The 25,518-nt window shown below is 32.9% G+C and overlaps 1 protein-coding gene across 10 annotated transcripts in view; it reads right to left on the reverse strand.

Annotated features, from left to right (window-relative positions):
• The window catches only part of LOC149796585 (uncharacterized), a 130,612-nt gene that overhangs the window by 13,477 nt on the left and 91,617 nt on the right, over positions 1-25,518 (reverse strand). For 9 of the 10 annotated variants that reach the window (XR_016421723.1, XM_089961309.1, XM_089961310.1 and 6 more), the window contains 7 exons: positions 24,385-24,529; positions 17,384-17,410; positions 15,157-15,351; positions 12,140-12,271; positions 11,442-11,531; positions 7,516-7,667; positions 4,276-4,420 (listed from right to left, as the gene is read on the reverse strand). Coding sequence is in view for 9 of the 10 variants with exons in the window: in XM_089961309.1 (XP_089817435.1) it covers positions 4,276-4,420; positions 7,516-7,667; positions 11,442-11,531; positions 12,140-12,271; positions 15,157-15,351; positions 17,384-17,410; positions 24,385-24,529 (886 nt within the window). In the remaining variant the exon portion in view is untranslated. The remainder of the gene's footprint in view (positions 1-4,275; positions 4,421-7,515; positions 7,668-11,441; positions 11,532-12,139; positions 12,272-15,156; positions 15,352-17,383; positions 17,411-24,384; positions 24,530-25,518) is intronic. The other variant, XM_089961312.1, reaches the window with a different exon arrangement.

Raw genomic sequence — 25,518 nt, forward strand, 5'->3', positions numbered from 1 at the left:
AATATATTGACATAATTTATTTCAGTCTCAAAGGCAATATATTGGTATCATTTATTTCAGTCTCAATGGCTGTATATTTGCATCAGTTATTTCAGTCTCAAATGCTGTATATTGTCATCATTTATTTCAATCTCAAAGGCAATATATTGACATTATCTATATCAATCTCAAATGCTGTATATTGGCATCATTTATTTCAATCTTAAAGGCTGTATATTGGCATCATTTCAGTTTCAAAGGTGGTATATTGGCATCATTTATTTCAATTTCAAGGCTGTATATTAGCATCATTTATTTCAGACTCAAAGGCTGTATATTGTCATCATTTATTTCAGTCTCAAAGGCTGTATATTGTCATCATTTATTTCAGTCTCAAAAGGCTGTATATTGTCATCATTTATTTCAGTCTTAAAGGATGCATATTGCCATCCTTTATTTCAGTCTCAAAGGCTGCATACTGCCATCCTTTATTTCAGTCTCAGAGGTGTATATTGTCATGATTTATTTCAGTCTCAAAGGCTGTATATTGTCATCATTTATTTCAGTCTCAAGGCTGTATATTGTCATCACTGTTTTCAGTCTCAAAGGCTTGCCATTATTTATTTCAGTCTGAAAGGCTGTATATTGCCATAATTTATTTCAGTCTCAGAGGCTGCATGTTGGCATCATTTATTTCAATCAGGCCTTCAAGCTAGGGTACTTTCTGTCACATTTAGTGAAATTCTGTTTCTGAGAAGAAGCTGTTTAGAGTTTCTCTACAGCAGCCATATCTGATTACAGATCATCATGTTTTGTAAAAATTCTAAAGCCCTTCAAAGGGTATGCTATCAAATTTTGGATTGATTTTGCTGAGGAGTTTATGAGAAGTCATTTAAAGCCCTTGTTTAGCTTTTAGTAAAGATGGCCATACTTGCTGTCTAAAAGAGTCATTTAAAGGATTTTTTATTGTTTTTGGTAGCCTTATTTAAAAACTGGATCAACATCATTGGTATAAATTGGAAAGTCCTTCAAGTGATAAAAATTTGGTCAAATTGTGTTGATCAGTTTTTGAGAATATGTCATTTAAAGGTACTCCCTTTTTTATAATCACAAGTGATCATATCTAGTGGCAGATCATTGTAATTTGTAAAAGTATGGAAGACTTTTATGCAAGGATGCTTTCTGTCTCATTTGGTCAAATTCAGCCAAGTGGCTTTTGGCAAGTCATTTACAGGTTTTTCTATTTTAGTGATGGCTACCATATTTTATGGAAAATTGGCATCATTTGTACAAAGTTGAAATTCGCTGAGATGATCACCACCATGTTTAGCTGAAATTGGTCCAGTGATTTCTCATAAGACATTGCAAACTAATTTATCACAGAATCAAAACTGACAATTCTCAATCAATGCAGAGCCATACCATAAAAATTACATGTACTTTATAATTGGTTTTTCTTTCTAAACTTCCAAAATACATAATTTATCACTATCAATCTAAAAAATCTAATTTCATGGTTCATTTTGATCAAATTTTAAAAACAACGGTAGACATATGATAAGCAGTTATTTCTGAAACCCTTCATATTGATTTAGTCTGAAATCTCTCTGGTTCCACACATTACATTTTAATTGAAAAAATTACTGGAAACTTGAAAGCATAATTACAGTGGGACCCCGCTATAACACAGTAGTTGGGAGCCATAGAATCTGACCGTGTTATGAACCGAACCGTGTTATATGCAACCAAGTCAGTTAGCTGAAAAAAAATGTACCCCCTCCAAAAAAAAAAAATGGGGGGGGGGTAATAAATGTGGGCGGTAAAAAAATACGTGCTTCGTCGGCACAGTTGCTATCTTGAATTAATGCATATTAAATGAGAAATACACCTGTAGTGAAAAGAGAGAAGACATCATATAATAGTTTACTTTATTTAGAGAACCATGAATTGGTACATATACGTGATTACTGTTTTAAGTGTTTATATATAAATGTCTAATGTATAGCATGGTCAGAGTATCAACGCAGTGTACTCACCTGCGAACCTCATCATATACATTGAATCCACAATACAAGTGATTCCATCGAAAATATTCATTAATTTTGTAACAGGTCATATTGGTCTGAATTCAGAGAAAAGACATAGCACAATCACGTAATGAATGATGAAGTACACTTACTTTTAAGTACGTTCGAAGTCGGTAAAAGTTAGTTTGCGTTTTAAGCCGTATTGGCATAAACTTTTTCCCTACAAAAAGTAAACTTGCACAGCACAGTTAAAGTGTTCCAGTCACGTTGGAAAATGCAACAATCCATCAGATTCCATCACTTTTATTTAAGTTTGGTACTGACTTCCTTTGAAGAAAACTTCTTTGCTGTTATTGAAAGAGTGTAGTCAGCTTTTTTTGATGAAGGGTGCATGCGCTTTTGAAGTCGCCGCTAAAGAACAGTTTTGGAGAACCAAACGAATGCCCATTTCTTATTGTGGCGGCAACATCAAATAATTGTATTGCATGATTGAGACAGGGATTTTTTTCCATTTGCTGAGTACGTTTTCATAACAGTCGGTGCTTCAAAGGTAATCTGTTTTCTTTGAAATTTCAGCAAACTGTTTTATCTGGATACATTTTTAAAAGGAATTGGCCATTGTTTAGACTATTCTAGTTAATGTCCCTCCATGCCTACTGAATAAGCCAATAAGAATTTTTTTTATAATTTTTCTTTTACATTTGTGGTAGCAGCGTGATGCTGCCTTCTACGCATGCATCTGAAAATTAACAAAGGGTCAATGGACGATAGAGACGCAGTGTTCTCATGACATGGATTATTACAGAAAACGTGAGTGTTCTGAAGGATTTAATTCTGAGTGAAAAGAAGAGGAATTTTACTTACCACCCACACACAAATGCCAGTCTTTGTAAATATATTAATTACTAGCGAGCTGCCGAAAATCCGATGAAAGACAGATTACGAGAGAATGCCTCGTCCAGTTGATCTCCGTTACCAGAAATGTCAACAACAAAAAATCGGATATTTCATAACATACAGAACTCATGCTAGATGTCAGGATAAGCGGATTATGATATAACAATGCACTGTTTAGATGGTTTATCAAGATAGACAAAGAATTTGTTTATGTAACAATAGATGAATTTCAGTGCATTTTATATCTAGTTTGTGGCTTCCTTTCATGGGGCCTCTGAATTTCTGCACTCTAAACCAATGGTTGTATATAAAAGTTTAAACAGCCAACAATGTCGCCAACAAATAAAAAAGCCACATGGTATGTTTTTTGCAGCCAATAAGGAAAAACAATCCAAGTCTGCGACATTGGCGAAGACCTACGTGATCCCAGAATAAACTTTTTATGCGTTTTTTTCTTCTTCTTACCTTTAAGAAGAAAGAAAAAGTACTTTTTCGTGTACGAGAAAAATACTTTTTCATGTACGAGAAAAATACACATAAAATTTCAGGAGCCAAGCCACGATCGTCTTGCATTTTTCATTCATACACGATCTCTATCCCAAAATGATAAGCAACTTTTTACGGTTTTTTTCGTACTTTTTAAGATTTTTTTTGTGCACAAGAAAAATACATATATATGAAATTTCGGGAGCCACGCCACGACCGCGTTATATCCGAATTCGCGTTATTACGGAGCGCGTTACAGCGGGGTCACACTGTATTGTAAATTAATTTATTTTGATATCTATAAATTTGTGTGGTTTTGCAAAAATGACATTTTCATCAGAACTTGAAGTTTGTATGGTGGGGATGTGGTCTAATTGTTTGAATAGATTAGAATTTAATATTTTCTGCACTTTTTAATTCAAGTAAAAATGAGTTCCATAATCATTTGTACCACACAACTAATAGTGAATTCATAATAATATGAGATTAGATGGAAGGACATATATTATTATCTAAACAGGATAGCAGACCTATATTATTGTATTTCAGGGTTTGTATGTTTTTTTTTTAAAAATCATTCAGTTAGCACTCTGTCAACTAAATATATTTCATGGGTTACAAAGTTGATTGGACTTCCTGCTATTACAAACCAAGAATTAAAAACCTTGCTGAACAATAATCATTTTATAGAAATAATATGACTCCCTCCAAAATCTATAAGTAAAAAAACAGATAATCATTTTTGCAAAGCCACAAAAATTGTTGTCCATGACAACAGATACATAAACAGTATTAGTAGTGTGATAAATTTGTGATGTTTAGTTTCAAAATATAATTGATAGCAACATTCTTTGAATTTACTGATGATTAAATGTTAGTTAAAGACCTGATGTTCCAAAGCCAGTGCCACTATGGGCACCATTAAAGTCAAGTCCTGTTGCTTGTGTGGCTAAGGTAGTTCCAACAATAGTACCATCTGCCCGCTGTTGTTTGTCCTTCTGGTTTGCTAAATAGTCTTCCAATCTCAATTCCTTGAAATAAAAAACAATTTTTGAAAAATTAAATTATGTGACGACTTAATTTTAGGTGTTCATATCATGACTAGATTTTGGTATAGTTTATGTTATACATTTTGATACGAGTCTATGCTCTTAAGATAAATAACAGAAAAGAGTGAAGACAACAAGCTTTGTAAAATTTAACATATGTTTTATTTTCCTAGAATACAAAGTGAAAAATGAGTAGAAACGAATTTAATGTATTGCAAAATAAATCCAAACATAACCCAAAAATTAAAAACACAGATCCTAGTAATAAAAAGTTCTAAAAACTGAATCTCAGTTTAAATCCCAATGAAATTCAAGATGGAAGACAATGGCATATGTAATAACCTACAAAGTGCAGATGTGTCAACAGTCCCTTGTTGAATCACAGAAATATTATTCCAGTTTTGAATTAAGTATAAAGTCCAATGAATGTCTTTATCTAAGAATTTTGTCAGAGCACTTTTGTATTTCCAGGGAAAACGATTACTTGAATTCAATAATTTAAAGAAAAGTAAAATTCAGCCCAAACTGGTCACAACATAATATAACATAACATGTCAAGTGTTTTAAGCCCAACTCACTAACACTTATTGGATTTATTTTGCAATATGGTAAGTTCTTTTTTCTCATTTTTAATAGAATATTTTTTTAAAACTAACAGACAAACAGTTAAATTAAATATACATAACAATTTTAACATATCATGCACTTGAAACTGTTAAAAATCAAAACCGTGTTTATGACGGAATAAATGTTTTCCATGTCCCATAACCTATGGTTCAACTTTTTCTTATTAGATCATATGTCCCAAAACTTACGGACACAAAACACAATGCATTGAATTTACATCCTTCCACCTCTGCGTGTTACAATAACGTATGTCAATAGAATGCTTATTTGACAACACAATGAAAGAAACTAACATTATGCTGTTCTTATTTATTTTTAGTTTTTGTTCTTCATTAGCAGTTTATGTGCAAAAGAAATGTATCCACTATCCAAAATCATTAGCAGTGATGCATAGCCATAGTGTGTATTGCTTATGTTGAGCAAGAACATTGACATTGTTCACTGACATGAAGATGCATAAGCAAATCATGTTGGATTCTCCTTGAGGATTTTGACATGTTTTCAAACCGAAAATAGTATCCAACAAAATCACAAACAAGAGAAAGAAAGCAAGAGAGAGAGAAAGAGAGAGAAAGAGAGAGAGAAAATGAAATATCCAGGTTAACAATATTACAATATTTGTTTTTATGAAAAAAATTATTAAATACATTCACTGTACATGCAAATGACCATACGTTTGTTAACATGGGTTAAAAAGAATTATATATGACATGTGTATGCTAGTGTACCCTGCTGACATCAATGCCTTTTTGTATCAAGTATGATGATGTGGAAAACAATAAAAGCCTGGGTGGTGATTAAACACCTGTAGAGAGATATAAACCTTTTGTTTCAACTTGAGCTGTCAAATACAATGGTTATTTTATTTACAAACCAAGCCAAACCCAGAGCCAACTTTGGATTCTTTTAAGTAAGCCATTTTTTATATATGAAGTAGGTTGACCTAAGGAAGCTGAGCATTTTTCTTTTTACTGGTATTCACTGGATTTTTAAAAATAAATTGAAACAATGGTGCAGTTGAAGCTTGTAAGTGACACTAAGAGCATACATTCTGTGAAATCTGTGAAGTTTATACCAAACTGGTTGGGTTTTAATTGTGTGACATGATCATATGAAGTTTACATAAACTGCTTACTGAATACAGGACATTAGGGTACTTGGCCTGAGCAAGTATCAAATTTGTGGTTCAATCAGATGGCTGGAAAAACAAAATGAGTGATGCCATTACCAGCAGCGGGCTTTGCACTATCAGATCACTTAGGAAATATTACTTGGAAATTGGAATTGGCTTTCAAAAAAGGCAATTATATATAAATCAAATCAAAATTTGTATTGCAACAAACAAAGCGTACAGCATAATGCAAAATATAATACAAATATGTTGTCCTGACTTGCACTAAAATAATGGAAGCAATATAATTACTAACAAACACCTGATGGTAAACAACACTGAACGGACTATGTGGCAAGTAATATTTAATTTAATATTTTTTATATTATTTAAACAAAAAAGCTAAACAGACACTTTTTTTTATCGAGAACACTCTTTATTCCAAATGCCCATCTTATCCTACTTTTTGCAAAGGTTCATCTGTCTGTTTGCAGTTCATACCAGTTTGCATTAGATCTGAGACCAAAATGTCTAAAATCCGGACACAAAATTGGATTCCAACCATGGGCCAATTTTGGATTTAAAAAAATTGATTCCAAAAATTGAGGTTTTTTCCTCTGTATTTTGCAGTGCAACTAGAAATTCCAGATTATTTGGTATCATTGTAGAGCTAAATCTGTCTACCTGTCTATAATACCACCCACTTTTGTATATCATGCATGACCATGATGCTACAAAGCTCGGCAGTAGGCTACTACCTCCTGCCCCGTAAAGTTGTTGCTAGGGGTTAATGTGTTAAACAGACTGTTAGAAAGTATAAATGACTAAAAATGACAAAATTAGCTTGTGCATGTATGTTCTAGATTTTGAGTACCACATTTGTAAAACAACGAAAAAGCAGGCAAGATCATTATTTGTCTGTAAAGAAATAGATGACTTTATAGATTCATTTTTCTGATGAAAGATGCAAACAATTTTTATGTTCTTCAGGACAATTGTGAAATGATAATAACCTTGAAATTAAAACAACCATTTAGCAAATTACAAAACTGCATTGGAATAAAACTCCAAGGCTTATGCAGAACATGACATCTCCCATATGCATGGGGCCATGACATTGACTTAGGCTGGGTAAGACAGTAATAACGGGTAATCAGGTTATGAATCCTTTAGGATACAGTAACAAAGAACCTAAATTATACAACACATAATGTGGATGTTCAATGGCTTTCATAAACTTGAACAAAACTGAATGGTGATGACAATACCACTACAGGAAAATAATCCCTATGGCTCGCTGTCCAGTGCATGAAGATTTGTCAAAAAAAAGACTACTTACTTCTATACTTTTATTCTCATATTCTTTCATAGCCGTGATACACTGGTGTTTGGTGTTAATATTGGTGGTAACTCCATTGTTGACAATTGTGTCTTGTCCATTGGGTGGATTGAATTTGACTGATGTGCCACTTGCAGCAGCTGGTCCAGAATCTGAAAAGGAAGAAATCCATGCATTTATATTTAATCTTTCTCATACAGCTGAATAAACACTCAAATAAAAGAGGAGTTTTGTTTAAAAGTTGTACTTCACATGACTTGTATTCTCAGACAATCTAAAAAGAAAACAAAGCATGCTCCAATATATGAAGTAGCCATTTTTTTATGTTCCATTGTAAATTTTCCTTTTGAAATGAAAGCAAAATTTGCCCTACAAAATTCTAACACAGAGGAGGAATGTTATCACAGTATACAAATCAATGAAAGGAATTGTATAAGCTGACCAGAAATGTACAGTTAATATTCTGCAAAACAACTTGGCTAAGGATGGCTGTGGTAAGGAAAATAGAGTTTAAATCTCAACAAATTCAAGGAAAGAAAGTGGAATCAACATTACATGTTTGTGCAAGATCAAACATGGACCAGTTTGAAATAAAACATTGTAACATGTTATCAAAACAATTATCAAGACAACATTATGACAGCAAGAGGCCCAAAAGAGCCAACCATTGCTCACCTGGCAAACATTGGTCAATTCAGGGATAAATTTAATAAAACAGCACTTGCCATGAAAGATTCATACCAAGTTTGCTTATACCTGACTAGGTCATTCTGAAAAAGTTTACAATAGGTTTTCCATGTTTACTATGAAATCTCACTTTTGCTATGGGTAGTCATACTGGACAAAATTTTGACAGCATGTTTAAATGATATTTGTACAAAGTGAGATCAAACCTGGCTCAGCATGTTCAAGAAATAAGTGGGAAAAAATAGTTGTTTTCCATCCAGCTGATAAGGAATCCACACTGCTGCTACGGGATCCACCCAAGACAAATTTTGTTTATAGCACATGTCCTAACAAGCATTTCTCTAAAGTTTGCCTGGTTAAGTCCATTCAAATTGAACCATTTATGGTTGCTCTGCAATGCTGCAATATGTGGCTAAAATGGTCATATATGCAACAAAACAATTTAGAACCGACTAGTGAAATTTGTAAATTTACAGCCTTCTAACGATCTAAAGAATTATAATGCTGAAGCTAGAAAATGAAATAAGTACTTTCTAATAACAAGTATATACCACATACAATGCTAAAAGCATTCTATACATACAATTTAATTCAGAGTAAAATCACTATTCAATTGTGAAACTGACAGTTCATCTTTACATGTGACCTTCCAAACCTCCTGCCTTTAAATGACTAGTCTAATGTATGACCTTTACACTAAATCTCAGCCAATATTACAGAAACAGAAAATTGTGAAAATGAAGACAAATATGGAAAATTTAGACAATAGCAAAATTACTGTCAGCTGAACTACCATAAAAAGATATAGTATCATTAATACATGCTACCATCTGAAGAAAATGAAACTGAAGTCCCTTTATCAGTGGGCCTGGGACCAAACAATGCATAGAAAAATGGTTTATAGGACTCCAAATAAAATATTTAATGGTTGGTCAGACTATGAAGCAGATGATGACTGCTGACAACTAGTTGTGTATACTAGCAATTAAAAATAGCCTTATTGAGATGATGACTGCTGACAACTAATTGTGTATACTAGCAATTAAAAATAGCCTTATTGAGATGATGACTGCTGTCAACTAGTTGTGTGTACTAGCAATTAAAAATAGCCTTATTGAGATGATGACTGCTGTCAACTAGTTGTGTGTACTAGCTATTAAAAATAGCCTTATTGAGATGATGACTGCTGTCAACTAGTTGTGTGTACTAGCAATTAAAAATAGCCTTATTGAGATGATGACTGCTGTCAACTAGTTGTGTATACTAGCAATTAAAAAAAACCTTATTGAGATGATGACTGCTGACAACTAGTTGTGTGTACTAGCAATTAAAACTTACCTTATTTTATAATTACTCTTTAATTTGCTTCAAATAAAACCTCCTGTCATCTTCTATCTTTAATTCTTTACCTATAGATTTACATGCTAATATGTATAGGTATGCATGTGTGTATATACAAGTGCATTTGAATATAGATAAGCTTTTTTGTATGAAGGCCACATGGTAGATTAGTTCTTCAGCTAATTGTGTCATGCTCATTATTATTATTTTATTATTATTATTATTCAATTGATTTCTGCTCTCAAAGACCAAGACATAATAATAAATATAATAATAATAACAATGACTTTATTTAATGAGGGTAACACAATTAGCTAAGAACTAAAATAACCAAGAGGCCATTGTACAAAGGAATTTATTTATTTTAGCTGCAACTCTGAAGCCACTGGACATATAGGGTTTGGAAGAAGCAAAATAGAGTGGACATTTCTAATCTCAACTGAAATACTATTCCAGACCAAAGTTCCAGAGTATTAGAAACCTTTTTAAAATAATTCCTTATTTGGTTTGAGAATTTTCTCTTTGGTTGACATGGATCACAGGCGGGGAGTATTGCCAGTCAGCCTATAGTGGAATAGTGATTGTAAATATTCACGAGTACTATTATTGTATATCCTGTATATTAATTTGGCTTTTCTCAAGTGGATTCCATCTTTAATAGGTAATATTTTTAACCTACCAGCTAAATTTTCCTTGCTTTCTTTCTGGATTTATATTAGCCCAAATGCTCTTTTTTGAAGATGTGCCAGCTTTGATATGTTTTGAATTAACCCATACTGTATTACAGTAGTCTAAATAGGGTTGTAACTGTTATAAAATAGTTTTCTGTGCCTTTCAGGAAGAAAATGTCTTATCCTACTGAGAAGCCATAAACTTGAATTTACTTTTCTTACTGATATGTTTGATATGTTCAGTCTATGATAGGTTATTATCTACCAAAACTCCAGGTAGTCTATCATGACAGACCATTTGCAAATTTTTATTCTTCCATGTCAGACATAGTTTATCACTATCAAGATTTGTCCTTTTTCGCCGTGTTGAGATATGTAATATTTTAGTTTTAACAGTATTTACCACCAAGCCATTTCATGTGTACCAGTTGTCCAGTTTGTTTATGGCATTCTGTAAAGAAATTTCGAGTTCATGCTTTGTGTTTTGGATGTCTGACAATGTTGTGTCATCTGCAAAGAGATCTGTAGATGATATTGAGTCCCTTAGTAAAAGTGGTAGGTCATTAATAAAATAAATAGTAATGGACCTAGAATTGAGCCTTGTGGTACCCCATATCTAATTGTTCCAGGTTTGGACAGAACATTATTTATATAAACATATTGTGTTCGCTCACTTAAGTATGCAGTAAACCATCTAACTGTGCTTTCATCAAATTGGTATATTTTCAGTTTCTTCAAAAGGATTTCATGATGCACCATGTCAAAAGCTTTCCTGAAATCCACAAATACAGATCCTATTATTCTACCTTGGTCAAGTGCTTGAAACCATTTATCAGTTAGGGAGATCAAGGCAGACCAACGGATGACAGACTAATGGATAACAGATGCACAGTGATAAGTTACTTGGCCTTATGGCCAGATAAGCTAATATCATTGCTGCAGATAAAACATGCAACCTCAAGACCACTGCCATGATTAACTTTTAGCACACATGAAGGCCCTCGAAATTTTATAGTATGGCCTATGCCTGCAGTTTGGAATTTAGACCAAACTGCAACAAAAAATAATGTTTTCCCTTCATATTATCTTTAGAATTCAGGGCAAGTGACAGAAAATGGTATATGCATAGCAAAATGATGACTTCCTCTCCCCCCAAAAATATTAAGTGTCATCTGCACTTCAACTATATGCATTATTTGAGCATTTGTTATGTTCAACCAATACTACCTGATGATTGGCCAAACAATGTGCTTCCTGAACTCTGGCCTCCAAATAACACACCACCTGTGGATACTGCATTAGTATTAGCACCAAATCCTGTCGAAGAAAAGTGTAAACATCGAAATATACACTATACAAATGAACCTCAATATGGTTTCCTTCAATGTGCATTTTTTTATATTGTATTTATTAGTCACTTACTTTTTCTCTCTAAGTATGTAACTACATTTCACTACCAAATGCACCATGCCATGTACATATGTTTTGTAACAAAATATCTTCTTTCCCTTCTTAGTAGGATAATTATCTCAAAATCATAGATATTATCTACATATCTACAATCATAGTTCACACTGTAAGACAAATGATTTTAATGAGACATTAATACCAGTAAAAATAAATTCCTTGAAAAATATTTTAACAGCTTATAGTCACCAACTACAGAAAATAAACACACATATCTTTATGCCAGAGCTTTCTCAATGAAATAGTAAAGCAATTATAAAAAACATATTCCAGAGAACCCAGTGTCTCACCTGCATTTGTATGTCTACACATCCTCATCATATCAGACTTTTAAAAAAATTAACATTACGGATGCCACTAGAAAAGTGATACCTACGTCTCACCATAATAATATCATTCTGTAAACTTAAGACAGATGGCTACAACAATTCTGATATGTGCCCTGAAACTGGACTCACCACTAAATCCAGGTGTCTTTGCACCAAATGTAGTGTTGCTTACAGGTGTTGCAAACAGCCCTGCTCCTGTGGACTGGTTATTCTGACCAAACAGGCCACCTGATGCACTGGGAGTTGAGCTTGAGCCAAATGCTGAAAACAGTATCTTCACTATTGAGTATGAATTAGAAAAATATTTTACTCTACTTTGCCTCAGCTGACACAGCCATTTTATCAAAAAATTCAAGCATTTTTCAAAAACAAATTTACAAAATATTTTTTATTCACCATAATTAACAATAAAATATTGTGTGAAAAGTCCACAGAGTTTTACACAGAAGCATTTCATTCTCAGATATGACATCACTCTTTTGACCTAAGCCAATATGAAGACACTGCTTAGCTTAATGGCTTTGGAGATGTGCGTGGAGGGGTGCATGTGTGCAGTCATCTCACCTGCATCAGATTGGAAGATAATAGTCTTATTCGCTGGAGTTTCTAACAGAGTTTGTTTTTATGTTGAATCAAATGCAATAAATTCATTCCTACAATTGATGCTTCACAATCTTTGTTCTTTGACTCTTGACATCATAGTTTCACCTATCAATCCTACATCAGTTTTATTTTATGACATTCACTACACATAGCTCATTGTTTATTACTTGGCCACCTTACACAGATATAGTGCTTAAAGTAAACATGTTTTGAAAACACAATGAAATTTTTTTATCAGCATTAATTATCAAGTCAATACACAGGCCAAAGCATCCATTCAGTTAAACATCACAAGGGTATAATCCCAAACAAGGCTGAGAATTAACAAGCACATACAAATAAAGTCTTGCTGAATATGTAAGTGACCCAACTTGGAAGTATAATGCTAGGACAAATGAGTTTCTCACTTTATCTATGGAACTCTCAATGTTTCTTTAAATCAGTAAATTACAATTTTCCAATGAAATATTTAAATTTCAAGAATGTTTCAAGGACTACTGAACATTTTCAAGAACTTTCACAGTACTTTTTGGACCAAATCTCAAATTTCAATCATTTTTCAAGGCAACCACCAAATTTGAAGCACTTTCAACATTGTGTGAATCTGACCAAAGACAAGCCCTGCTTTGATCTAACTGAACCAGTATAATGAAAAATTACATAGGAAACTGCTACATGAGTACCTATAACAAGGATTAATTCCCATGTTGAAAATAACTTCATACTAAACTGTTCTCTGACTGCTTTGTATGGCTTCAGCTTGCCTTCTGATTCAAATACTGTCCATGTTTTCATTATGATCTCTACAAGGAGGACAATTCATGGAACTTGTAGTTTTCTTTCCTGAATGCTGCAAAATTTGTATGTGTTGTTCAAATGAAATTGATGATATAAATACAATTGGAGAGCCATGTTGTGGATTTTTCTTATTTCAATCAGTCATAGCTTTAGGTTTCATAGTTCGTGACATAGTGAAGCCATGGCAGTTCATTTAGCAGAGCATCAGATTCATAATCCAAAGGTCAAGGGTTCAATAAATGGGACATTTTCAACACTATAATTGGGTAAATTCCATAATCAACATTGGTATATGCTCATTTGTTTCCTTCATTAACTTTGCATTGTCAGAATCATTCAGTATTTTATGATACTGAACTTGCGTGCAACTTCATATTGCACTCATAAAGGAACTACAGTGTACTTTCTATTGTAAACAAACAATGTACGCAGATGGCCATCACTTTTTGTAAACAAATCATGTACACTCACATAGTAGGCTGTTTATGTTTTGGTTGATCACATTTGTTTCTGAATGAACTAAAGCAGATGTTTCGTGGACTGCCACATACCAGCTGCTTTGCTACATTCCATGTTAACTTTTTTGATACAATATTTTGGATTTAGGCAGGCGATGCCAGATTTCATAAAATTGCTGGATACCTACAAATAACATGCAAGTGACTAGGCATAAAATGTCTTCTTTAGCTGGTAATAAGAATGGCAAAAAATATACTTACAGTTTTACATCCTGAATTTCCTTTCTTAGTTCTGAAAATCTGAATTACATGAGCTATGTCATGGGTTCTCAAGCTTGATTATACATTTCAAAATTGTACTGCAATTTGGACTATATTCCAAGAGCAATTACATCCTCCTTACTGCACAGGGGTTCTTATCATTGCTTACAATTGACCTGTCATACATAAACTATATAATAACTAGTTATTATATAGTATTTGTATGACAGGTCAATCGTAAGCAACGATATGAGTCCCTGTGCCTTACGAAACTCAAAATGAAATAAACATTAAATTCCATAGTGTCTTTTTGATAATTGCAATTGAAAGACTTCATATTTTTCTCACATTATGATTTCAAATATTCAATGACAGAACAGAAACACACTTGCAGATGTCAACACACTTCTCCCTCGCTATTTCAATCAATTGTATTTCATGTAGAATTTGCAGAGATGAATCCAGTCCATAATCACAACATTTCACAGAATTGACAAAAATACCAAAATCGATTCATTCCAGATCAAATGGAAAAGTTGTTGCAATGTGCAGTCATTCACAATATCAATCTAAATTTCAATTTTAAGTAGACCAAAAAGCCATTTTCTTTCAAACGTTATGTCTAGCACGTGACTAAGTTCAAATTTATCTGGGCTGTGTTACGTGCGCATTAATAATGTTGTTGTTATGTAGTGATGAATCTGCACTTGTGTATTTAGTTTGGAATACAGCATACATTCAGTTACTTTGTTTCTTGTAGTGTATTTTGTTTATATAATTAAGCCTTAGGTAGAATAAGAATAATGAGCATATAATAAAAACGTTACTGCATTTCTATGGGAAAATATGAACTCGTTTTGTCGGATGGATATACTGCTCTCCCAAGGTCGTGCAGTATTCCATCTGAAAAACTCATTCATATTTTCCCATAAAAATGCAGTATATAGTAAATACAAATTTTCTTATCTTAAAGTTTAAAGATGAAAAAACCAACAACTTTTACAGGTAACATGCAACGTTACTTACAAAGGCCTGTGTTCTGATTCTCTCCAAAAGTAGTAGTCTGCTGGACACCTCCAAATAGTCCAGTAGCAGTGCTCGAACTAGTGTTTTGCCCAAAGAGGCCCCCAGTGGGGGCTGGAGTGTTTGATCCAAATCCTGGTGTACCAAATCCTGCAGATGTACCCGTGGTTTTTGCAGGAAAGGTACTGGTATTACCTCCTTATGCAACGAACCATGAAAAAATGGCAAATGCAATGTAATCTTCATAACACCAACAACAAAAAATCTTAATTTCAGATAACTATAATCTCTTCAATGATGCAACATGTACTGGTACAGGTTTAATTTTTAAGTAACTTACTGGAGTTTTTCGCTAACAGATTTTGGCCAGAGTCTTTATAAAAATTGTTGTACAAAATATCAATTAAGAACAAGACAATAAAAACTAGAAATTAACTATGACGTTTGACAAAAATGGCCAATTCCTTAAAGGCAAATTTCAAAGAATTAATTGCTGACATTGCCTAGTAGAAGATATGTGTTCAAGATGCAGCTCATATATACAACTGTGTCATTTACATATATAAAAAGCTTAATTTATTCAACTACCATCAAATGTTTACAAAATCAGTAAACATGCATGTAAATGAACATGCATACAAGTGTCATGGATACAGAATATACACTAGGCCAGTAAATTATATATTTCCACATCTCTGTTGAATGTAGCCTGTGTTGTAGAATTTTTCCGTTAAGTCTTTTTCTTAAGGTACGTATCAGGGTTTTACTCTAATATGGCAAAGCTAGGAATAAAAATACAGCTGATGAGAACTGGTTATAGTGCATATTACACAGCACTGCACATAAGGTTGATAAACAGATATTATGCTAATAAAAATTACTGTCAAACTACAGTATTTACCTTTAAACATGTTTGTTAACAGAAAATTGATTACCATAGCAACATTATAAAGAAACAATGCTCCAAGCATGTAAGCCATTGCATCTAAGACATCATAGATTCTACAAAGCACTCCATTATCAATTATTCTGTGTACAAATATGCAAAAGTAGAAACAAAATCACAACAATCTGATGGATGTTTTACTGAAACTGTCAGATATATTAAAAAACCCACATCATACAAAGTGAATCCTGCAAAAACAGGAGATAACAGACATACAACAAAGGAAATAATTGCATACTGCACAAGGTAAGACATGCACAAGGTAAGACATGCACAAGGTAAGACTTGCACATCATAGCAGTTATCAGCTGTTCAATAAGGCCTAATGGGTGGAGTACAAAATGTTTAGAATCTAATATTTGGGATTAAATGTCATCGCTTCAGTTCCTGCAAGCCATGTGCATGTTTAGAAATTTTGGTAAAGTTGCAAGTTCAGATAAAGAGGAAGATGGGGTCCAGAACTACTGGCCACATTATGTAACAATCCTCAAAAATATAGTGAGAATCATGGTAGAGCATGACTGATACAAAACTTTCATGACAGAATGTATGGGTGTATGGGTTTGGGGCAAATAATGTTTTATAAAGGAAATGAAGATATAATAAAAGCTTCATATTGTTTTATAACAAACATTAATATCATACAACTGACAGACCAATTCAAGTACAACTGTTGGCTTTAGGTAAATGGGTCCAAAGTAGTTATATCAGGGATCACATCTCAGCTGACAGACCAATTCAAATACACCGATCACTCGATAACTCACAAATGGGCTTAAAACATTGTGTCTGACATAGATCCTACTTTAAAAATAGAAAACACTCCAAAAACTACATAGAAAATAGCAAACTAACGTTTGTAACTAAAACCTTGGTATATTCCTAACTTTTTCATCAAAAAACAGATAGTACCCAGACATTTGAATCAACATCACAACATTCTCAACTACGAACAATAAGTCGTATATTTTGGTACATTTTTTTTTTCAAACAATATTCTCAGTACACAGTTAATAACAATATTCAGCAAAATTTTTATCAATACAAACACCACTAAGACTACCTTTAGGCAAATTGCAAGCCATTCACAAAATTCAATAACTGTAGATGATGGGCTAATTGAGTTATTTGTAAATGAAATCTGTAGCAGACAGATGAATGGACATCACAACAAAGTATACTCCATCTTATGACATATAAAAAATATAATTCATTTCAAGCAATGGAGTAAATTATCAAATCTATTAAATTTAGATATATTGAGCTACCAATTAAAATACATACCAAATGGCATGGAGGTTCCAAATGTGTCTGGAATAAATATACTTATTATTAGAAATGAAACCAAATAGATAAATTACAAACCAAGATAATTCTTTGATACAGTGAAAACAAGAGACTCAAGTGTGCCTAATATATCTCCATGTCTTAACATCTGACTATTACACTTAGCTGCTTTATGTAATATTGTAAGAACAATGCCTATGTAAACTACATCCCAAACATTATATTATGTCAATTTTACCTGTTTAACTAAATCATGATAAAAGAAGTCAAAACTATGCATATTCTCTCCGAGATCCTGATATATACTCATTTATGACCAGAAACAGAGTGGCTAAAGCATTGACAAGTGTGTATGTGTGTGATTTAACAAATTTTCAGTCATATCACTATGATTTCAGCAGTGTGGTAGTTTATAGTGGTATCTAGCACTGGGGCATCATGCTGCAGACATGTCCCATCCTGAACATTATCCTGATACCAGGCCAAAAAGTCCAAACACTAACCTCTTAATGCTGAGCACCAAGCGAGGCAGCTGTTAGTATAATTTTTATAAGTCTTTGGTATGGCTTAAGCAAGGTTCAAAGCTGTGACCTCCTGCATCCAAGACAGATGCTTTAACCACTTAGGCCACCAGAACAGTCACTGACAAGTTTAGCCCAACAGGTATAAAATCATTTCATGAACATTATTAACCCTTTTAGGTGCTGACAAGATTTGGTTAGTGGTGTTAGCATTGCCACACATTAAATGCAAAAAAAAGGAGAAAGGAAATTTCAAATTATGAAGGTTGATCTTGGCAACCCATTCAAAACAGCATGGCACCCTAGTCTGGGGTCGCAAGTCATGGGTTAAGAACCACTGCATTAACATGTATTGAGCTTGTTCCTAACTCCATTCATCCCAAATATTGGTATTTAAGCCAGTTTACCCAACCTGATAAAAACATGATCAGAAATAGTCTCTAGAGTGAAAACAAGTGCAGCCAATCACATGCAAGATCACAGCAACAATTTGCATGGACCCTATGTATTATCAAACTCATGAGAGATCTTGATGATATAATCATTCCAAACAATGCAATCATGATAACAAAAAACATAAAAATCTTTATTTCAGATAACTATAATCTCTTCAATGACGAGAAAATTTACTGGTACAGGTTTAATTGTTAAATACGTTCCTAAAGCTTTTCACTGACATATTCTGGCTATAGGCTTTATAAAATACTATTGTACAAAATATTAATTAATCATGAGAGTACAAAAACTAATGAATTCGAAATGAACTATGACTTTTGACATAAAAGGTCAACTCCTTAAATTTAAAATCATGCACAAATTTTTCTCTCCAAGATTTAGTTTTTGACATTGCCAGGAGCAGATACATTTTAATGATGCAGTTCTCCCTCGTAAACAATGCTGTAACATTTACATGTGTAAAAAGCTTAATTTAGTTAACTGACTGCACATTTTTCAAAGTCAGTTAAGGATGTAACCAAAAATGTATGTGACTGTCAACGAACTCCCCATTCCAATTAAATAAATATTACCACATCTCTGATTAAGAAGACTGTAATTAGTGGGATTATTCTTCTCATATAGTATGCATCTAATTTTTATATCTAATGCTAGGGAAAATCTCATGAGAAATGATTATGGTGCATATTACAACATCATATTTCAGGTTGATCGACTGATAATGCTGAGGAATGTTCCAGTAAAAGATACTTGTGATGCTGGGAGACACTTTCAACATGAAGTAATCAATGATAGATGCAATTTAGAGTTTTACATTATTCTCATATCAACTCTTTGGATAATCAGACTACCCTAGTGGCATATATTAAAAACTGCCTTCCTTGGGTACCATGTATATTTCAATGGAAAACAGCCCGATAAAAAAATGTCAAACTTCAGTATTTACCTTTTAACACGTTTGTTAAAAGAAACATGATTAAAAACATTTTATTATAAAGAAATACCATTTCAAGTTTGTATGGCATTGTACAGATTCTTAGTCACTGATCCTATTAAAGCATCACATTATCAATTATTTCAACATGTCTGCAGCATGATGCCCCAGTGCTAGACATCACTGTGAACTGTCACACTGTAGACATCGTAGCGATATGACTGAAATTTTTTTAAAGCTACGTTAAAAATCAAAATCACACACACACACACACACACACAAACACACATTCAAACATTATAACTTGGAAAGGTTCTCAAATTACAGTAAAACTTTGATAACTGAACAAACTGATCACCATATATATCTTGAATATCAGCCTCAGTTAAAAACCATTTCTGCCTAGGAAATCAGAAAACCCAAAACAACAGAAACGTAAAACATAATATTTGGAGCTGAAACATTTGGAGTTTCAAAGTTCTATCTGTCAGTGCTTTTGTATGCATTCTTAAAGGAAGTCCATAAAAGAATTACTTGGAATAAAACAAAACCTGCGTCACAATCTTCTATTTGTTACCAGAGCTCTACATGAGCAATGTATTTGTCCCTTTTATGCTGATAAAATAACTTAAAACACAAAGATATTTTTGATAAATTAAAATGGCAGAAAATAGTTAATCCATTTTAGTGTAAGCTATTTACAAAACTACCAATGACAGTCAGAATTCTGAGACGGCAATTCAAGTTGACATTCCCAATTTATTGCATTAAGTTACCAATCTTACACATGTCCTGTACACTGAATGTACTGTAATAACAAAACCACTGTAAACTATCTCAAAAACTTTACATCATGTTGATTTTACCTCGTTTACTATATCCCAATGAAAGAATCCTCTCTAATGATAAAGACATGATTGATTTGAATAATTTCCCACAAACAATTGAATGTGTCCACCATCGTGATATAAATCCATATAATATCAGAAATTGTCATTAAAGTGTTCACAAGTTCCATCATTCAGATGCAAGATCACCTCATTAATATGCATGGATCTTTCCTACACATTCATCAAAGATCTTGGAGATTTAAGAGTACTCATTAATACCAACGTTGATCAAAACTGGATATGAAATGATGTCCCCATGAGTGATATTAAGCAGTTGATCACATGCAAAATCACTTCAACAATATCTCATATCTTATTGAACTCGTGCACAATCTTGATAATATAATCATATAGTCGACTTATGGTCAAAATCAATCAAAAGTCTGATTTACAAAGTTATAAAAAAACTCAATCAATCAGATCCAACAGGTATAAGAATTGAAAATAAATTTCTTTTAGTCAGAGAGTGTATCAGGTATCAGACTACTTATAAAAGCTGTGAAATGGTCAAGCCTTGGGCTAGCAAACTACTGATAATTTCATCTGATGTCTCATCATTAATACATGTGTATCTTGTTTATTAACGAACTAATTCAAGATCCTGAAGATCAATACCCATATTCCAAGTTTGATCAAAACTGGATCTTCAAGCTGAGCCAATCACATACAAGATTTAAAGTTTATTTAATATGCACGGATCTCACACATTATCAACCCACAAAAGATCTTGATGACATAAGCCCATCAAGCCCTGGTCAGAAATTCCAGAGTGTTAACAAGGTCAGTCAATCAGAAACAAGATCACTGTATTAGTATGCATGGAATGAGTATAAAATTATCTAATGTGTACACAATCTTGATTATAAATGCATACATTCAAAATCTGATCAAAATTAGATACAACACTTTGGTCTCAATGTAACAAAAGGTCACCTAATATTAAATGCAAGATTACCTCATTAATATGCAAGATTACCTCATTAATATGCATGGCTCTCACCCATTATCAAAACTATCCAAAATCCACAAATACATGATACCTCTAAAAGGCACAGAAACATAGATCACAAACATAATTGGGACAATGCAAACTGTTCTAACCATCATCAGAAATTGAGGAGATGTTTCTGTTGTTTTGAGCAAGGGCATAATGTGCAAACATACAGACATACAAGCAAAATACAGTGTCACAACTGTCTATAATATGGGCATACGGCAAAGCACTGCCAAACGTTCCACTTAAATATGCATTACTAGGAAAATGGCAATTAAGAACGAGACAAAAGTTTAACAAGCAAACGTAATACTCCAGACAATTCAAAACATCCTATAACATTTGCTATGTGTAATTCCCCCTAATATGATAGAAAACAAACTGCAGGTACCCAGTGAGTGATGATATCCATGGAATTACCTCTGGTGCAATCCCATTAAATGCCTCTATCAATGAAAGTGGCAATACTATTGTAACTGCTATTGACATAACTGTTGAATGTGCTAAGAGAAAATTTAGAGGAGTATCAAGGTTCATATATTGATAGTGAAAATATTAATTAAAATATTCCATATCATTCATCTCAAAACCATAAAAACTTGGACTTCTTTCAAAATCAGTGGCTTTTATAGCAAAAGATCTCAAACTTTGCCATCTGAACATTCGTTTTCTTTTTCTAAAACAAGATGAAATCAAATTATTTCTTTCAGAAAATAATTCAGTAATTGATATTTTTGCTTTCAGTGAAACCTTCTTACATGAACTTTTTCATGATGATGAACTTAAAATTCCTAATTACAGTTTTCAAAGGAAAGACCAACTTGTCCAAAAGGGGGGTGGACTTCTTGTTTACCTTAAGGATGGCATTTCTTTCAAACGTCAATATTATCTTGAGGAAACTGGTGTGGAAATAATATGGCTAGAAATGGGACATAATGTCCAGAAGCTATTTGTAATGGGCTGTTTATATAGACCACTGAACACTGACAATGCTTGGTATAATACATTTCAAAACAAGCTTGAAACTCTGAATTCAAACTTGAATTCTATATATAGAAAACAAAGAAGATTGTTCAGTAGGTACCTTCAATTACAATTTGCTTTATGATACCAATCAAAGCTAAATTAAAACCATGAATTCCCTGAATTATCAACAGCTAGTTCATGTACCTACTAGGATAACAGAGGTATCTGAAACACTAATTGATCACGTTTATACTAACAATGATAACAATATTATAGAAGTTGCAGTTCCCCAACATGCCATAAATGATCATTATCCTATATGTTGTACACAAAAATTAAGTCAAAAAGTAAAACTTATTATCACAAATATATCAAGCATCGAATAATGAAAAGATTCAATTGACAAATATTCCTTAAAGAACTGAAAGATATTCGATGGTCAGTAATTGAATGTTTTGATGACCCATCATATGCTATCGACATATGGATAGATATGTTTACTGACACCCTGAGCAATCATGCTCCTTTTAATTTCAAGAGAGTCAAGCAACAAACTCAACCAAACTGGATTACAGGTGATATACTGAATGCTATTAAGACAAGGGATAGATTTCATAAATTAAAAGATACTGACAATTACAGATTATGAAGAAACAGTGTTAAGTCCATAATTCAAAAGGCAAAGAAAACTTATTATTCCACTGAAATATCAAATAGTATTATAAAAAGGAATCCCAGAAAACTAAGATTCAAATCTGTCAATAACCAATCATTGACATTTATTAGTAATGCAAATGGTGATGTTATGCAAGAACCTCTTGAAATTGCAAATGCACTCAATGATTTGCAACAAATGTAGAAACTACATGGAGTAGTTTAATTTGCTGCATTCATGACAATCAGGCTTCTGTGAATGACATTCATGCCAGACTACACTAACAAGAATGGTTCTTGTTGCTGTAGGGTTTAATGCCATTTTTCAGCACAAGATAGGCTATACGTGGCAGCCAGTATAAATGGTGGAGGAAGAACCCGGGAAAACCCCAAAAAACCACCGACCCAAGAGAAGCTACTGGCAATCTTTCTCACGTACCCACATTGGCCGAATCCTAACCTCGAATCAACGCAGACAGAGGTGAGATGGCAGTGATCCATAACGGTGAGCGCTTTAGACCACTCGGGGGCCCCTTAACAAGAATGGTAGATGATTAGTTAACATCAACAGATCAAGACAACCTTGTAGGCACAGTGGTTCTTGACCTTACAAAGGAGTTTGACCTTGTAAATTCACAAAATCCTGCTGAAAAGCTCAGCATATATCAAGTTAACCATGAAAGCTTAACTTAAGTTTCGATCCTAACTTGAAGGCAGCCAACAACAAGTTTCTTTTTTAAATAAACTTTCAGATAAGAAACTTATAAAGTCAGATGAAGCCTTGTACGTATTTTATTGTAGCAGTAGATCAACTATCTAGTTTTAACAGCATTTGTTATCTAAGGACACCTCATCTTTCTACAATGACATTTGCATATATATATGCAAATGTCATTGTAGAAAGCCTCAGGGAGGATTGGTCAGTTGATCAAATGAGCTTCTGCTTTAAATAAAGTCATTTTTATTATTATTATTATTATTATTATTTATTATTATTATTATTATTATTATTATTATTATTATTATTATTATGTGTATGGACCAAATTTAAATGAAGCAACATATTAATTTAATTCTGGACAGTGGCCATTATTGCAAGAATAAATATTATTATTATTATTATTATTATTTCTTTGTCTTTAATGATGATGATTATTACTATTATTATCATTATTATTAACCAGTAATTACATTTTTGAAACTTTTATTGCACATATATTGAACGAACATTAAATCAAGAATGAAAACAAAATATTCGATATATACGTTGAAAATACTGAAAACAGGAAAGAAATAACATCACGTAATTAACAATCTATTTAACATTTTATATCATATTTTTTATTATTATCTTCCCCCTCAACTAGTTCATGATTATATAGCATGGCATTTCAGACTTCTATATGTCATACTTTTGATTGATAAAATCAAAGGAGACTTGAATGGGATGAGCAATATTAGACAAAGGTAAAGTATTTAATTGAAAATGCTAGATCATCTAAATCACTGCATTTTAAGGGCATCCATTTCCCATTTTAAAAAATCTGTCACTCAACAACTGTGAATTCACAGATGTAAAATACCTGGCTTTCCAAAGCCAGTGCCACTAAAAGCACCATCAAAGTTGAATTCTGTTGTCTGTGCGATAGGGGTAGTTCCAAACAGAGAACTACCTGCCTGCTGTTGCTTGCCCTTTCTATTTGCTGCATAGTCTTCCAGTCTCAATTCCTAGAGAAAAACAATTTTCTCCTTTAAATTTTGCAATGACCTAATTAGTATATTCATAATATCACCATCATATGCCTCCATCCAATAGTCACTGATTTATCATGTATCTATTTTGGCTATAAACCTTTGCATAACATTTTTGATAACCTAATGAAACCAAACAACTGAACAAATTGCAAAGCTTTACTATTACTATAATTAGGCTTGTAATTCGTGCCATTATATTTAATGTTCATCTGCTGACAAGATTGGTATCTGTTATTTTGATTATGTAGTTTGTTTTGAGATATGTAACTTCTTAATGAATTGAAAACATGGAAATGTCAAATTTTTTTTGCTAATAATTTAGCCTTATCATGGCATGTACCTGGTGAAGGTCTTTGCTTGGCAACATATAAGTTGTAATTTGATTTGTTCATAGTCTACAAAGAAATGCAGCCCCACCACTGCATTATTCAAACAGAAATATCACACTTGTTGATTAGATACAGTATTGTGTTGGAGCATACTTAAGTATTCATATTGAAATAATGATATTCCTGCACTTGAAAACTATTACAATATCAAACATTGTTAACTCAAATTGTCTGTTATAATTTGTGAAAACCAGCTGTTCAAAACTGGGATACAAGAAGCTCCAAGAAAACATTTAAATAGACTATTCAAAGTATATATGGATAAAGAGTTTTAAAAAATAATTCCTGGTGCATGCACATGATTGTCATTTTTGAGTGACAAGATTGTTCAAGTTAAAAGTAGGAGAGGGATATCAACATCAGTCTGTCAAGGATTAGGAAACAAAACTTTTCAAAAAATGACCACACTCTGATTTTACAGATATGAATGCATTAGTATGTAATGATATATTAGCAAAATAATGGCTATACGGTACCATGTAAAAGTCTAGATCTACAAATCTAATGATAAGAATTAAATATACATGTATACTGTGAATTCATGTATATTCCAGGCTATAATTAATTGTGTTT

Source organism: Sinohyriopsis cumingii, chromosome 6 (assembly GCF_028554795.1).
Source record: "Sinohyriopsis cumingii isolate HCF-2022 chromosome 6, ASM2855479v2, whole genome shotgun sequence".
Lineage (NCBI taxonomy): Eukaryota > Metazoa > Mollusca > Bivalvia > Unionida > Unionidae > Sinohyriopsis > Sinohyriopsis cumingii.